We start from the raw sequence: 17,527 nt of genomic DNA, 5'->3' as shown, positions 1-17,527 counted from the left end.
GGTTGTTGGTTACTACTGTTGTCCTTGGACAGAACGTAACTAAGTAAGGTGAAGTCTTCAGCCAGAGCTGCTGAAGAAGGGTTGGGCACCAGGACGGTGCAGCTGTGGCCTGCTACAAAAGAACAAAATTGTATGATTTGACTGCAAGAGACAGGTTAGAGAGGTGACAGCGGAAAGTGGTAAACTCAGGCTAGATTTGGTTATGGTTGGTCTAGCAACTGCAAAAAATGTGGAAACATAGCTGCCCCTGTTATTTATCTTTTAAATATAAGAATAATATAGGAAGGTTTTGCTTTCGTTTTGGAGCCCCCAATATGCTATCAAGATGGCCTAAAGAAAATGTTGGTTATCGTACCTAAAATAAAGGTAAAAGACAGTGATCTGTTTATCTTTGATAAATCCCTACAGAAGCAAGCAAATAAACTCCTGTTCACAGACCCACTGTTCCGTATGTATGTGTAAAAATAATGCTTTAAAGAACTGCAAGTCAGCCAGAGGTTTCTCTTCTCCATGTTGGACAGGATAATTCCTTCGGCAGCTGTGACTTTAATGAAATCGGTAGTATTTTTATTACTTTGTTATAGAAGCATCAAACTTTATTTTGCCTATCTGTAGTCTACTTTCTGGGCCTTGCAGGGCTGTCTTGGAAAGATTTGGAGTGCACTAACAGTGCTAAGCTAAGGGCTCTGTGGCAGGTAGTTTTCTTTCCTGCAGAAGCCACTGAAATCGATTTTTTTGCTCATCACAGAACAGCAATTAAAATGGCTTGAAAAAATGGAATTCCAGCATAAATTGGAAATCTTGCACTTTGTCTTTTGTTTGAGGAGGGTCAGATACTAGGAAGGCATATGTTTGTGAAATACTTTGTTTATACAACTGGAAGTTAGAAAATATCTGTTATCCAGGCTTTCAACTGTTAGTGACTAAATAAGAGAAGACAAAATTACAAAAAAGGTCTTAAACCCTGTTTTGGCTCTAAAAGACTTAGAGAACTTGGAGGCTACATGAAATACAGGACTCTGGAGAACCTTTCTTTGAGAAGTAGGACCTCTGCCGACGGTTCCAGCAGGGAGAGTGACAGGAGGATGGGGCAAGAGGGAAAGGTGTAAAAGTAGGTACATCTAATACTTTGCCTCCCAAGAAAATAATTTGAATATCCTGTCTGGCAGTTCTGGTGCTGTGGGTACAGAAGAACAGTTAATGAGTGCTTAGAGAAGGAGTGATGTGGTTGTTGAATCACAAAACAGGAGAAGGGAGAATCGTACCCCATGTGACAGGTTAGAACGAGGCTGGTTTTGTGTCTGCCCTGCTTTTGCACGGTGTGAATAGAGTTAAAAAATCCCCGAGTCAGGGAGAGGAGGGCGAGCAAAGCATTGGCGGCTTGCACGCTCCTGTGGCTGTGCAGCTTTGTGGGGTTTCAGTGAGTTGCTTATCCGGGTGTAGCAGAAGTGATCATCTAGACATTAGCTGATCTGTGAATTTTAAACAGTTCCTTACCATCACAGATATTAAAGATTTCTTACACTGAATGCTGTTCTGAATATTTGTTTGCTTTTGCCTCTCTCAGTCCTGATTTCAAGGGTGAGATTTTTTTCAAAGGAGGCAAATATCTGCCATTGCGCCCTGATGGAGATGGTTGCTGATTTGCTATGGCAGGTAATCAGCTGTATCCTTCCACTGAGCTGGCAGCAGCGTCTAGCCAGGCTCTGACATTTTCCCCCAAAAGAACACGGCTGTTTTAAGGAAATGTACTGACCCTAATATGGGGGGTTTGGGTGTTTCTGTACTGCAAGTGCATTGCTAAAAAGAGTGAATGAAATTTGTACTAAATAGCTTGAATTTAAATTTTCACTGTTGATTTTGCTTCTGATTGAGAAATTTGTTTACTAGGTATCTTACTTTTTTTATACTGAAAATACTAAGTAATGGTACTCCAAACTACTGTGATATGAAACTCATCAGTATACCTGTAATAGATTTCATAAAAATGTTTATGAGGAATCAAGTACTGCACATTCTATGTGGACCTAAAACAGTTGGCTCCTACCCAAACAGTTTATTATGTTGGGTTCTGTTTGTGCTATAGATTTTTTTTTTTTTTTTTGTAAAAAAATTCTACTGGAATTTAAACCACTTCAACTTAAGTTGTCATCCTAGATGGTCCTTTCCATTTTTTAACTTTCTCCTATCAGTGAGGGTTGGCAGAGACTCAGGCCGGGTGGAGTCTCTTTGTCCTTGGAGAGGGTGCAAATGCATTTTCCAAAGGCCTGATGTTCTCCACCTGGCTTATCTCCTAGGGTAAAGACCCCGCGCATTTCACCTAGCTTAGATCTGCTTACGTGCTGATAAGGTGTGTGGCCTGCAAGTACCCAGTTGCATACAAATCTTGATCGTAACATGTCCCCCTTCTTCCCTGGAACCACTGTCTCATCTTGTAGGAAAAAGGGCAGCCGATGCCTGTATTTATGATTAATTGTAGTGTTATTAGATTAGAGGAAAAGTTAAAAAACAACTTGAAGTTGTCTTTTGCAGGCTGTGAAAATTGCTTATTTCTACAATAATAATAATAAAAGCAGAGGGCAGGTGAGTGTTTGGAGCTGGCCGCAGGTTGTAAATACAATTGCACACGGCAGCATTGGGAATAAGGCTTGAGAGGGTCTGTGCTCCTGCATTTCAGAGCTCTGTCCACTGCCGCAGCAGGATTGGGCCCGCTGGCATGTAGTGTTGGTGCAGTCTTTGTGAAGGAAAAGTCTCCTTCCAACTGATTTTTGTCTTAAGAGTTCTAGATCTTAACTGCAGAAGAGCTTTTATGATGAGCTTGTGCATTAGTAAGATGAATTGGGAATATTCACTGCAGGGGTCACTGAGGTAAAATGTACAAGGAAGCACAGGAACGGCTGGTTGTTTCCTATTTATAACTGTACACTGGGAAAGGGTGAGTGCTGCTGCTGGGCACTCATCTGTACCTGTTTTGTACTTCACATTGTTCTTTCCAAATGTTTTTCATACAGAAGTTTGTAGTAGAAGGATGCTTTTGACTGGATTTTTTTTTTTCCCTGAAATGACAAGAAGAATCTCCACTGCAAACACTGGGGCTAATTAGAAGATGTGCTGAACAGGGGACTGTTTATGCCATATCTGTGAGTTCTACAATAAAGAATTTGTTACAAAAAGTCTTTAGATGAAGTGCATGTGTCATTTTCCCTCATAGGGAACATGTAATTAGTATTTCCTTGAAGTGAAAAAGCACAGGTATATGTGTGAATGGATGTGGGAACAGAATCACAGAATGGTAGGGGTTGGAAGGGACCTGGAAACCATCTAGTACAACCCCCCCTGCTAAAGCAGGATCACGTAGAGCATGTTGCACAGGAGCACATCCAGGTGGGTTTTCGATATCTCCAGAGAAGGAGACTCCACAACCTCTCAGGGCAGCCTCTTTCAGTGCTCAGTCACCCTCTGAGTAAACGATTTTTTCCCTCATATTGAGATGGGACTTCCTGTGTTCCAGTTTGTGCCCATTGCCCCTTGTCCTGTCACTGGGCACCACTGAAAAGAGTCTGGCCACATCTTCTTGACATCCACCCTTTAGATATTTATAAGCATTGATAAGATCCCCTCTCACTCTTCTAACTAAACAGACCCAGCTCTGTCAGCTTTCCTTCATGAGAGATGCTCCGGTCCCCTAATCATCCTCGTAGCCCTCAGCTGGACTCTCTCCAGTAGTTCCATGTCTTTCTTTGCAGAGCTGCTTCCCAGCAGGTCAACCCCTAACCTGTACTGGTGCTTTGGGTTATACCTCCCTAGGTGCAGGACCGTACACTTGCCTTTGTTGAACTTCATTAGGTTCCTCTCCACGCAACTCTCCAGCCTGTCCAGGTCTTGCTGAATGGCAGCTCAGCCTTCTGGTGTGTCGGCCACTCCTCCCAGTTTTGTATCATCAGCAAACTTGCTGAGGGTACAGTCTGTCCCTTCATTGAGGTCATTGATGAGTATGTTGAACAAGACTGGTCCCAGTACTGACCCCTGGCTACAGGTCTCCAACTAGACTCTGCGCCGCTTATCACAACTCTCTGAGCTCTGCCATTCAGCCAGTTCTCAATGTACCTCACTGTTCGCTCATCTCATTTGGGGAACATTTACCCCCTCTCCCCCTGCCTCCAGAGTATGGTCCAAGAATAACAAAAAAGACCTTTACCTTTCCGTGTTGGTGTTAGCAGTAGATTTATCTTGATATTCAGTGGCAGAGTTGTAGGTTTCAGGTGCTGAAGAACCGCTTCCCTGCTCTGACAGACCTCTGCAACAGGTTTTCTGCCTGCCTGTGCAGAGTGAAGCTCTATATGGTAGACACAGGGTTTTGAAATAGGTTTTACTGGATGCTTTTGCATGAAGGAATTTGCTGAAACCTGATCATATCTGTAGCTTCTTCCCCAGTCTGTAGGGGTGTCTCCTGTCCCCATTGTCTCATGTGCCTTTGTTTTAAAATAATATTAAGGCTCAGACACCATCTGATTTACTTTAATTCAACATCCAACTTATGTTTGATTTCTTTTCATATTCAAGTGAGCCATCTGGCTTTAATGAACTGTAACTGTTTTTAATGCTGCCTCCAGTTGCTAACATCTGAATATTTCATGTGCTGAAAGGAGATTTGAAATGCAGAAGTGAGACTGAAGAGTCCAAAGTATTTCCAAATCAGCTCTGTTCCAGCAGCACTTGTGCTCCTCTCCCCTCGAGATTTATCAAAAGATAATCTTTGGGGTGCCAGACTGTAAGCATCAGCCATGGCGGGTGCTAATTACAAGTACTCTCAATTTTGTGTACATAAAACACCAGAGCTGCTTATGAAATCCTGAATAACTACCCAACTTGACTTGGACAGAATATCAATCAACTTCAACAGGAGCTGCCAGTATTTGGCATCTTTTAAATAAACAGCCTCTTTGGTATTGGGTTTGGTTTGGGTTTTTTGGGGGGGGTTAGAAAAGGGAATATCTTAAATATTTCCATGTTGCAAAGAAAGATTAAGTTAGATTTACATCACCTAGTTTAGTTATAGAAGTTAATTGAGAGCTGCATACCATAAACTAAAAATATCTTAATTGCAATTAAATTGTGAGGGTTCTTTGCCAGGGCTACACTATTAGAAACCAGTGGCATATTTCCAAATTTGTTGGACTACATGCTTCGCTTGGTGTTTTTCACAGCGTGGCCTTTGTTTTGGCTTAGCAGCGTGACAGCTTATAGACTTACGATAGGCCATTACCAAGAAATATTTTAATTAATGATTAAAAAGTACTTTGTTGGTTAGGTCTTCACTGTGTGCCAAGCATCGTGCAGGTTGCCAGTGACATCATCTTCAAGCATTGCTTCATAAAGGATAGAATACATGGAAGCTTACACTGTCAGTCTATGTACATGAGGAAAGTCTTCAGAAAGGGCAGGCTGGGAACATGCAGTTGTGTTAGCTTACCCTGCACTGCTTTGTCCTGAGAGCATTGGAGAAGTACGTAAGGATCCGGTGGAGGTTGATAGAGATTGGTACCAGTGCTTAATTTCTCAGTAACTTTCTCATAGGGACAGAGCTGATTTGGGAGTTAACTTGTGACCTTGTAGGTATATGCCGAGCACAGTCTTTTTGAGCTGGAGAGCAGTAGGTTAGAAGCAGTATAGCAGAAATTGGCAGCTGAGTTTCCTTCCAAACGCATTCCTGAAGCTATAATGGGTATAACCGTATTAATATCTTCTACACAGTAGATTTTTGTGGCATTAAGCTACCATTCAATAGGAACTTTTAATGACACCTCTTGCTACTCTTAAAAAATGTTATTCTCACATGTAATGAAATTTTTTAAAGTTGGCTGTATTTTTTATTGTACTTGAGAATTTCCTACACCACTGAGCACTGTTGGTGGATATTTCTGTAATTCTGTTCAAATTTGTTGTTTTATTTGTGTGTGAATGAAGTCACTAGTGTTGTGTACAGGAGATTTCAGCCAGGCTTTTCAGTGCTTTGCACTGCAGTTCCCTAAAATTCATGCCAAAGACTGTAGCTCAGTCTACAGTACAATTTTGGCACCTTGCTTTCAGCTGAAGTGTGACTCGAGTTTGGTTTGACTTGCGTGATATGGCAAGTGCTTGAGCCACGCCGCCCAAGTTGCAGAAGGCAAAAGCAGGGACTAGGAGAAGGAAGAACCACCCATTGTAGGAGAAGATCAGGTTCAAGAGCATCTAAGGAACCTGAAGGTACACAAGTCTATGGGACCTGATGAGATGCATCCACGGGTCCTGAGGGAACTGGCGGATGAAGTTGCTAAGCCACTATCCATCATATTTGAGAAGTCATAGCAGTTCAGTGAAGTTTCACTGACTGGAAAAGGGGAAACATAACCCCAATTTTTAAAAGGGGAAAAAAAGGAAGATGTGGGGAACTGCAGTCTGGTCAGTCTCACCTCTCTGCCTGGCAAGATTATGGAGCAGATCCTCCTGGAAAGTATGCTCAGGCACATGGAAAATAAGGAGATTGGCGACAGCCAACACGGCTTCACTAAGGGCAAATTGTGCCTGACAAATTTGGTGGCCTTCTACAGCAGGATTACAGCATTAATGGTTAAGGGAAAAGCAGTTGACGTCATCTACCTGGACTTGGCAAACCATTTGATACTGTCCTACGCAACATCCTTGTCTCTAAATTGGAGACACATGGATTTGACGGATGGATCACTTGGTGGGTAAGGAATTGGCTGGACAGTTGCACTCAACGAGTTGCGGTCAACAGCTCGATGTCCAAGCAGAGACCAGTGATGAGTGGCATTCCTCGGGGGTCAGTATTGGGACCAGCACCATTTAACATCTTTGTCAGTGACGTGGACAGTGGGATCAAGTGCACCCTCAGCAAGTTTGCCAACGACACCAAGCTCTGTCGTGCAGTCGACACGCTGGAGGGAAGGGATGCCATCCAGAGGGACCTTGACAGGCTGGAGAGGTGGACCCGTGCGAACTGCATGAAGTGCAACAAGGCCAAGTGCAAGGTCCCGCACATGGGTCAGCGCAATCCCAAGCACGACTATAGGCTGGGCGAGGAATGGATTGAAAGCAGCCCTGAGGAGAAGGACTTGGGGATATTGATTGATGAGAAGCTCAACATGAGCTGGCAGCGTGCGCTTGCAGCCCAGAAGGCCAACCGTGTCCTGGGCTGCATCACAGGCAGCGTGACCAGCAGGTCGAGGGAGGTGATCCTGCCCCTCTGCTCCGCTCTTGTGAGACCCCACCTGGAGTACTGCGTCCAGCTCTGGGGGGCCCAGTACAGGAGAGACATGGAGCTGTTGGAGCGAGTCCAGGGGAGGCCACAAATACGCTCAGAGGGCTGGAGAACCTCTCCTGTGAAGACAAGCTGAGAGAGTTGGGATTGTTCAGCCTGGAGAAGAGAAGGCTCTGGGGAGACCTTAGAGCAGCCTTCCCGTACCTGAAGGGGCTACAGGAAAGCTGGAGAGGGGCTGTTTACAAGGGCAGGGAGTGACAGGACAAGGGGGAATGGCCTTAAGCTGAAGGAGAGGAGATTTAGGTTAGATATTGGGAAGAAATTCTTCCCTGTGAAGGTGGTGAGGCACTGGCACAGGTTGCCCAGAGAAGCTGTGGCTGCCCCTGGCTCCCTGGCAGTGTTCAAGGCCAGGTTGGGTGGGGCTTTGGGCAACCTGGGCTAGTGGAGGGTGTCCCTGCCCATGGCAGGGGGTTGGGACTAGATGGGCTTTAAGGTCCCTTCCAACCCAAACCGTTCTATGATTCTATGAGATTGCTAGCTAGCAAGCCTGGATGCTCCACAGACATGCTCAGGACACACAGTCATTTGCAGCCTACTACACTTAAAGTTTTACAAGTAAACCATGTACATCCTTCACAAAATGGAATTATAGTACTTTGGGAAGGTGGGGTGGTTTTTTCCTTTTTTTTTTCTTTCCAAGTTCTCTGTGTCTAAATGGTAGAGGCACATCCTGATTAATTTGCTTTGCCTGGGGACCATGGGAGCCTAAAAATGGCAGTGACACTGCCCTTTCTGGTCCCAGCCATGGGCATCTGCCGACTCCTGCCTGGGATTATGGGAGCTGCCTTCTCTGTTTGCTCTGAGACCACTGAGGAATGGGGCAGACAAGCTGGCAGAAGCAGTCGCTCTCCCACCTAAACTTCCCTGCAATAGAACTACTTCTTCAAAGTACTTGGTTGAACTGTTAAGAATCTAGTAAGTTTAAAATGTATGCGTATATTTAAACTTGTCTTATAGGTGTTCAAGACCAGAGCTGCAAATTACCTGAAGGCTTGTGGAAAGCAAATGGCTAAAGTATTAGAAACCCACAGCCTGAGCAGACGTGTTGTAAGCCTTGCTGTGCTCTTTCTTTGCCAGTATCAGTTTGCCTTTCTTGACTTTAGACATTTTTGTTGGTCCAGGTGACAAAGGAGTTGGATTCTTGTTTTGTCTTGTTCCTAATCCATGACTTGGTTAGTTCCTAGCTTCTTTAGCCTTGTGAAGGGTTCAAGGAGCTTTTGAGACTGGTGGATTCATTGGGGGGCTGAAGAGATGTTGAAAGTCAGCTTTATAATTGACTGATTTAGGAAATTTTTTTTTCTACAATTAGTTTGGTCTCAGGTGGAATAGCTAAACATATGTAGACACAGTGAGATGCTCTTGTTTGCTTTAAGGTTTTTGGCTCATTGCTGGGGTAGTGTTTTTAATATATCTTAAAAGTAGTTAAAATCTCATAAAGATTTTCTTATCAGTTGTTCCTTTCAGGTTTTTTTCAGGATCCCTTCTTGAATGTCCTGACTGCCAGTAGAATCAAAGGTGGAAGGCAACTCATGACCACCAAACCGTGACAGCCTCGGATTCCCCCGCTTCTGGCTGCTCTAAATAACCACTGGGCTACTGTGGAGATGAATGGAGAACAGCAGTATGATGCAGGTAATAGTCCGGCTGAGCTCTCTGGCTAAACAATCCTCGAAAAACTTGGCAAGTGTGATGGAACAAAGATGAGCACAGTGAATGTTTCATGTCCGTATGTCTGATGCTATGTACTGTATACAGGGAGAAATTCAAATTTCAATGACTCTGGGTTAGATTCTGGCTACGGGGCTTATGTTTGTTATTGCTCTATTTCAAAAGCAGAGTGTATCATTGGCTTAAAGGAGAACAAAATCCGACCCACCTTAGTAATTGTATTTTTAAGAAGCTGTGTGTTTCCTCTTCATGGTACCACTATGAGATGGGCCTATGAAAAGCTGAATGGCTTTAACACTACAATTTTAAGGCGTTTGTCCATCAAAATGGTTAATACTATCTTGTTCTGTCATGTTCATCTTGTTCTTAATATTTCAACAAGGTTGTGCTGCTGGTTTAAAAAGTCAGATAACTGAAGTTGTTTGCTGGCATTGTAATCTGTTCTGTTTTTCTGATGTGCCTTGGTGTGCCCACTTTGGTGGGCTTAGGATATCAGCTCCTAATCTGCTGCAGAGTGGTATATTATGATAAATTAGCTCAGGTTTTGGTTCACCTTGAAACACCAGGCTGGGAAGAGTGTCAGTCTGGGATGGCTGGGGATACTAACAGCTTTCTGAAACAGTTCTGGGATTGTATACACTAATGGGGGTAGGGACCATCTGTTTTTCTGCCTTGTCTGCCATGGTTTCTTCCTTTTCCTTGAGGAGGTCCCTACCTACAGTGTTGGTACAATTCATATAAAGTAAACTTTCATTTGTAGTTACCAGTGTAAACAGTTGGATTAGGATTTTATCTTGAGTATTACTTTCCTTTGGTACTTGTCCAAAAAGCAGCTCTTCTCATAGGACAATTCACTGTTGGTAACTTTTGTACCTTTATTTTATGGAGGTCTAATTGCTGTCAGTGTTACTGAGGAAATGTTAAACATGATTTTAATCTACAGTGCTTTTAGCAGAATGCTATCATCTGCTTTATGATGCTGAAATATGCTTTTTGATTATTAATTATAGCAAATCAGTCAAGTAGTTGTCAACATTTTATCCTCAAATAAGCAAGAAAAAGCAGCATACACAAGTATGCAGAATGTCTCCAGGCACATGCAAATACTGGTTCCTCTGCTAGCGGAAACTGCTAACTTCTGTCACATAGTGTAAGAAAGAGAAAAGGCTTTGAGCAGCTGAGAACAGTGAGGAGATGTATAAGTGGTCAGCGATGGGGTGTTCACAGGCTGATAGCACATCCCTCTGTACTGAAACCTTTATTGGCATTTTTCCATCTTCCTCAAAAAGTACCAGAGGTCAGACAGTCTTCTTTTGGAATAGCTAGGAAGGGTTTGATACTGTCTTGAAATTACTCAACAGCTATTTTCCTGAGCATCCTTTTTGTGCCTGGTTTGAGTACAGGTGGCTGTGAAAAGCAAGCAATAACTGAAGAGAGCTTTCCTTGCTGAGTTCAAAGGTAGTTTCCAGCAAATGCTACCCGTGTAAGCAAAGCATAAGCACATTGGGTTTGTTGTGCCCTCTGACAGAGTTTCCTGAAGTGCTTTGAGATAGACCAGTCCCAACCGCTACTGGAACGTTCCCTTCATATTCTTTGACTGGTGTAATTTTTTTCCACTTGGTGTTTTTAGCAGTTTTTGGAGATTCCTCTCCATCTTTTTGTTTTTTACGTACGGGCTCTCTGCCTATAAGAACCCAGACAGTGGTCGAGGTTGTTGGTTGTGATGCTCTCCTGCACTACAAGGGGAAGAGACAACTTTCATTCTTGTCACAATCTTTCTCAGCTACTGAAATTCCAACCTGTCTTTATTCATGGCCTTGCAGCTGCTATAGATGGAAAAGATTAACTGTTATTAAAATCAGATTGAAATATATCTTAAGTTTCAGGGTGAGAAACCTTTAGGTTAGCCTTAATTGAAGGTCTTGCAGACTTGAATGTGATATACTTAAATGTCCAATATGACAGTCTTCAACTAAATCACGTTAAAGATGCATGAAAATTATTTGTGGTGAGAATTTAACTTGAATCCAAAGAGCAAACCAGTCTGGTGTAGACTGTTTCCATTGCAGGTATTTTTAAGGGCTATGTCCTTCATATTTCACTACCTTCTTGTGTCCAAATGGTACAATTCAGTATTATTTCTCTTCCTGTACGTATCAGAGAGCAGCAGGACGTAATTCATGGTAAAATTCAGAAAGGAAGAGTTAGTGTTCACAGTAATGCTAGTAGAAATAGTGATAAATGGCAAGTGATATACCTGCCTAGGAAACTTCTAATTCTTACAGACAATTTTCTCACCTCCAGAGTGGATAAGCATTCTCCACAGAACCTCTGCAGGACACTTCTCAGATTTTATAGGAGAAGATGTTAGCTTGATTTGAAAGCTTTACTGACAAAAACTAGTTGTGTGGTGGGGCCACAGAGATGAGAATCGCATCTGATTTCTTTCCCTGCCTTTGCCAAAGTTATGCTTTGCTACTATGCTACCAAGTGGCTCAGTCATCTTGTCCAATACAGAAAAATATGTCTCCGTGTAGTAGAAAGCTGAATTTATTTCGGACTTGCAGCAATTAAGGATATCGAGAGAAAGAGAGAACATACATATATGTACACCCATGCAGCATTAGATTAATATATTGTGGTTTAGGATTAAATGGATTAAATAGTTTTGCTTGTTGTCATCTGTCATGTTAATTTGCAAGTTTTTTCACAGTAGCGAGGATTTCTGGTGTAAATATCTGAGGTTTTATTGAGTAGTTTGAACTCAGACTGCTGAGGACGTTTGATATAATGTATGGCTCCTCAGGAATGTAGCTTCATTAAACTGGTCCTCTGTGTATCCCAGGATCCGCTAACCTGCGAGGACAGTGCTGTTTTACAGGGTCTTGCAAAAAATACCAACAGACTGGATCAAAAGCTTGATTTAAACAGAGCTTGCTCTGCTGCAACTGTCCTGCCAATAAAACCAGAAAAGTGATTGGATTCTGTGTCTCAAAAGATTTCCAGCAAGCGTCAGCCTTACCAGGGAGATGTCCCTTTGCCACGCTCTTGGAGTGTTTCTGCATTCACATGTCAAAAAATAGATGCTTGATTTCTGAGATTTTTTTCATGGTTTATGTAGTCCTGCTGCGTGTCACAATTAAAAAACTAATTTACTGCTCTCACTATGAAACCTCATACAGCATTTTTGCTTGGAGCTTTATTCAATGAGCTTTTCATGTTCCACATTGATTCAGTAAGTGCTGCACTGAATAACCTGGAATGCTGTGGCAGGGCTGTGTATGAGAAGCAGCAGATAGATTTGTTAAATCCTGTAGCTAAGCAGGGCCCTCAGTTGTGTTGGCCTCGGAAAGGATGGAAAGCACCTGAACTCCCCAGCTCTGCGTGCTCAATGGTTGAAGTGCAAGGCTAATCATCTAGTCTCGTTTAATTGTAAAACCATAGTAAAGTGTAAACGTAAGCTGAGTTGACCTCATGAATGAATGGAACAGCAAAAGTTCTGGGTGCTTTTTTATATAAGTTTTAAAAAAAATCCCTCTCACCAAAACTCCCTAAAATAAAGCAGGAAGAGTATGAAATTTACAGTGAGTGTTGAACATGAATTTGTGATTTTTTTTTTATTATTATTTTATTTTTCCTATGAAAAATGAGTTGCAAGAGAGCTTCTGGGTGTGCTGGTGAGGTTTGGGCACTGTACAGTACAAAGCAATCTAAGCCCTTCTCACCGCAGCACAGACCTGGAAGGAAACAGCTCTTCTGGATATGAAAACATACAGAGACCATGGATTAGTGGAGTGACAAAGGACCTCTGGTAACTCCGATCCAGTTGGGAACTGGTTTTAACCGTAGTTAGAGGCAAAGGGTGGCTGGAGCAGCATGCAAACTGGCTTTCTCGGGAGCTCCTTGTAGTAATTAAGTGGCAACATAAGTTACTAATTGACCCTTTCAGTGTGTTAAGTGACCTGTGCCTCATTTAAGGAGCTTAACTGCCCCGCAGACAGTTATCTGATGATAACACCTTATTGAAGGCTTGGTGCTGCAAGCGGCTGGTAAAGAGCACGGCTGGAAAACCTCAAGGTCTGCGTAGTATTCCCAAGTCGAGCTACTTGGCTTTCAAACTTGTTAAAAAGCACAGAGCAGTCACGTTGCTTTATGTTTCTCTTCAAACAGGAATGCATTAGACGTTGCAAGCAGCGCTTTTTACATGCGAAGTGCTGTTTGGAGCTGGATGAAAGTGGGGTTGTTGCTGCTGTTGAGCAGCCAGGTGCTTTTCGGTGGGAAAGGGTGAGCTGGCTTTCAATACGCAGAAGAAAAATCAGACAGAGTTTGCTCTTGGTTTTGACTGACCACAGATGTTGTGTTTGAGCTGATATTTCTTCCCACTTTGGTTCTGTGGCTGTGAACTTAAACTTTTTTATAGTTATATTATTGTAAAATGCTGTTTTAATGAGTTAAGAAAAATTAATGTTTTAACAACATTTTGCAATGAAATATTTTTCTTAGAATGACTTGCAGCCAAAGCTTTGATCAGCTCCACCCTAATTTACAAACAGCTGTGGTCTGTGCCTTAACTTCTTTACTCCCTAAAAAAAAAAATAAAATTACTTAACTCCTGTCCTTCTCCAGGTTATTTCTATAGTAAGTTAAAAATTATCCCCTAAAAGTGATGGTGATATTCAAGCTCTGAATTTTTTGAGCTCTGAGGCTTATGCAAGGCCAATATAACCAATTGTGGTTGTTTAAAAATAGCAAAATGAAACTGGGCTTGGGAGAGATAAGAGCTGCCTTTAAAACAGATACTGTCATCAGCAAACAAAAGCTAACTGAATATACATTTCTAAATTTGAGGAAATGATAATTCCTAGAATTACAATGGAAAGTTGGTTTGAAGAGAAAATGAACCTACTTTAAACTCAGGAGTTGTAGGTTTTTTAGATGATTTAAAGTAGCTCAGACTTCTGGGCAAATATTTGCTCCTCTCTATTCGAGGCCTAAGAACTGCTGTGAAGCATGCTTAGCAGGTTGTCAGCATGTCCATGGATCTGATAAGGGTATGTAATAGTATTTCATTCATTTTTTTTGGACACATAATGTTTCCTACTCGAACTACTACTCCTTGAAAGAACAGTTACCACCTGTCCTAAGAAAGGCTGAGTGTGTAGGAAATGGTGGTGTCCTGTAACCTTTGCTGAGCTCTCCCCTTGCTTGTGATACACAGCGATTTCTCTGTTTTCAAATATAAACAAAGTATCACGTTTCCTGGTAGTGAGAGATGAAAATATCTTGTATTCATTCATAAAGCCAACTATGGCACACATGGTAGAATCAGTCTAAAAGTGAAAGTGAAAAGCTTTACTTTTATGTCATATCACTGCTATCTCTTTCGCTGCCGAACCTGACATTGTAGTTTGTGTGCTGAGGTTAAAAATGCTGCTTATGTGAGGTGGGACCCTCCCTGGTCATCCCATACTGTGCCTGCAGGAAAAATATAATGGGGTGGCGTGCTGAACGAACCAGGGGACCTGAGATCCAACCTGTGTGGGCTGTGGTGTCTTTTCAGCAGAGCAGGTTACACATTGGAGAAAACAGGAATAGGAGGGGAGAAGGGAAGTGAGCCAAGAAGTGAAGGGGAGACCACCGGGGCTGGGGGACAGGCTTGACAATAGTAATAGAACATCAGACTAATGGGTAGTGTGGCTCACTACAGCCGATTGCTTCCCTAACAGCCTGAGTGAGTTTTCAACTGTGGCTTGAGTGGTTTTAGCACATTTTTGCTTTAAATGCATCCAGAAATGAGGTTTTCTTGGTCTAAAGAAGCTGTTATACCTTATGAGCTGGGGTTTTTTTTAAGTGACTAATTTGAGTGTTCTTGATTTCAGTTGTGTCTTGGGCTGTTTTCCTTAGAACTACCCTGAATCCTTCTCTGTGCTTTTGGTGTTTTATAACATCTAAATAAGTGATATCTAACTTAAAAAAGAGGGGAGTCATATTTCAATTTTGTTTTAGCCTTTCTTTTCAAACCTCTTACTATTGGTATTACTGTTTTCTGGATGGTTTTTAATTTAATATACTGATGGTCCCAGGTGCCCAGAGTTTTGAGTCTCTTGTATTTGTTGATAAGAATACGGAACTCTTCTGGCTTTTAAACAATTTGTGCCTTAAACAAAATCCTCAGGATCTCACTATTTTTCAGACCAAATCCAACTTAAAGTGCCCTTCATGTACAAAGAAAGGTTAAATAGCGTTGTCTGTGTATTGAAATGCGTAAATTCATTGCGCACTTGTGTAGTCAGTCATTTGGAATTGAAGTGGGTTTTGCTGTAGTTCCTAGTAGCCTAAAACTTATGCCAACAGGTTGCTAAATAGAAGGTGTTTGCCTTCTCTTCCAGATGCTGGTTCCAGTGTGGAAGAAATGGAATTCAATTGGGATGAGTATCTGGAAGACACAGGAGCAACTGCAGCCCCTCATGGATCTTTTAAACATGTGAGTAAGGGAGTGTGGGTTTACCTACCATCTCCTACATTGTTTTTTTAATACACTGAATGTTTGGAGTTTCTTTGAATGAGCTGATGCTCTCGAATCTGGAAGACTAACTAGAATCCTGTTTCTTAGAGTAATGAGAAATTAGGAATTTTTATTATTGTTTCTTGTCTTCCTCTCTGTACATAGCACAGGATAATCCCATCCCTACATACTGAAAGTTAAGCGGCTCCAAGTCTTTTCTGCACCAGAAGATAAGCTTGATTTTGATTTTTTTTTTTTTTTTTTTTTTTCCTCATAAAGCCCAAACTGGCCAGTCTCTTTCTTCTTTTGGTGATTGCTACTGGACATCCTATGGAGGAGCTAGCTTTAGGAAGTTAGTGGCACGGTTCTTGAACAGCAGCATTTAAATGCGCTCTCAAAGAAGGTTTTAATGGTTGCTCTCAAGGAGGCCAAGGAGAAAATAATAGCTCTGCCAAACACTTGACTGTAGTAGTTAGAAAACTGATTAGGATAATTGTTGAGCACGGGCTTAGTGGATAGGATGAAGTCTTGATAAGCCCTTGTCTTTGCCCTTGGATATCTTTAATCAAATGTTTGTTGGTAAAATCCTGGAGTGTACCATCCCATTGGGGGAGATCTAAATGTGAAGTCTGCCTTCTCGTACAGGGTCGTCAGTGAAGGTGAGCTGCGTAGTGCTGGTTTCCAAACCCCTTGCCAACAATTGAAACACCTTCCAGGCTGCCAGCCTATATCCTTATCCAACTCTTTATTACAGTTACTGTTTAATAGTCTTTCAAAGACTGGCTCTGAGTCTTTTACCTTGGCAGCGAGGGTAGTGACTTGTGTGTGGCACATTGCTTGGAAAACACTCCGTGATGTTCAGGCTTTTGGGTCCAGTATCACCACTTTCAGTACAGTAGACTTAAATCGTCAGGAAAACAAACTGAGGTCTGTTCGTGAAGGATCACAAAGCATTTTGAGTCCTAAGGTAACCTGCAGAAGTGCAAAAAATTAAAGAATCTATTAAAATATGGCAGTTGTGTTAGTAATAAAGATGCACAGTAAGTGCAGACTTTGCAGAGGCTCTTCCATACACTGGGATGTAATTGTAAGCTTTTTGTTCAAAATAAACATTCAGGTATTTAAGTTCTGAAGGGGAGAGGCCTATGCTTGCTTTGTTTTTCCATGGTGTACTCAGGCTCTAGCAAGAGCAAGCTTACTCAGACTGGTGGTGTCCATGCAGCCCGCATTGAGGGAGCAGTATGGAATTGGAGCAATTTTGCAGTATTGCGAGTAGCAGCCTGTCTGCTCCTCTGGCGTGGTTTACTTTACATGATCGCAGTTAAGGAACCTTGCTATCATAGCTCGGACATTATACAAACTAATTGTAACACCAGCTTTACAGCGGTGGCCAGCTGAATTAACACTGCAGCTATATTTTGATAATCGGCAGGAGACACACTTTGAATGACTTTGTTACCCTTGCACTGCGCTCTTTGCCAACTTAGCTGTGTCAAACAAGAGGTCTGATTACCGTGGCCACGGTCAGTAAAAATACAATTAGGTTTAAAAAAAAAAAAAATCCATGGTTTGTATTGTTATTATTCCCTGTTTGCGTAGAACACGGTACGGTTTGGCTGCTGCAAGTAACATTGTCGTGGGGAGTGCTTTAGCGAGCAGCTGTGGGCAAAGCCTGGCCGCGTCGCCCAGTCCTTTTCTGCTGCATTGGGTGCCCTCTTGTGGGCAGTGCGGCGGCGGAGCTGGGCTGGGGGAGCTGGGCTGGCCGTGCTCCGCACCCAGCACAGGGAGCTGGCCCAGGAACTCGGGGTGCCAGCAGTGCTGCGCAGGGGGTCGTGAGAGATCGTGAGAATAGATGCTTGCATGTTCACAAGGGGAGCCATCAGAGTTCCCTTAGAATTTGCCTGGAGGCCAATTGTGATGTTCTCTGTAATAAGCTTGGCATAAAATTCTGGAAAGTTAATGCTGACACCAAATTGACGAGCAGAGAGAGGAGTGTACTTACAGCAGCATCACATCACCTAGATCTCGCTGTT

The 17,527-nt window shown here is 42.5% G+C and overlaps 1 protein-coding gene across 3 annotated transcripts in view; it reads left to right on the top strand.

The window, feature by feature from the left end:
- Positions 1-17,527, top strand: part of SFMBT1 (Scm like with four mbt domains 1) — a 79,996-nt gene that overhangs the window by 33,371 nt on the left and 29,098 nt on the right. For 2 of the 3 annotated variants that reach the window (XM_054838691.1, XM_054838689.1), the window contains exons 2-3: positions 8,797-8,953; positions 15,379-15,473. In XM_054838691.1, coding sequence (XP_054694666.1) covers positions 8,926-8,953; positions 15,379-15,473 — 123 coding nt within the window. In that variant the 5' untranslated portion in view covers positions 8,797-8,925. Of the gene's footprint in view, positions 1-8,785; positions 8,954-15,378; positions 15,474-17,527 lie in introns of all 3 variants that reach the window. The other variant, XM_054838690.1, reaches the window with a different exon arrangement.

This window comes from Grus americana, chromosome 11 (assembly GCF_028858705.1).
Source record: "Grus americana isolate bGruAme1 chromosome 11, bGruAme1.mat, whole genome shotgun sequence".
NCBI classification, from domain to species: domain Eukaryota; kingdom Metazoa; phylum Chordata; class Aves; order Gruiformes; family Gruidae; genus Grus; species Grus americana.
The sequence above is the reverse complement of the archived record's forward strand: the minus strand, read 5'-3'. Positions and strand labels throughout refer to the sequence as shown.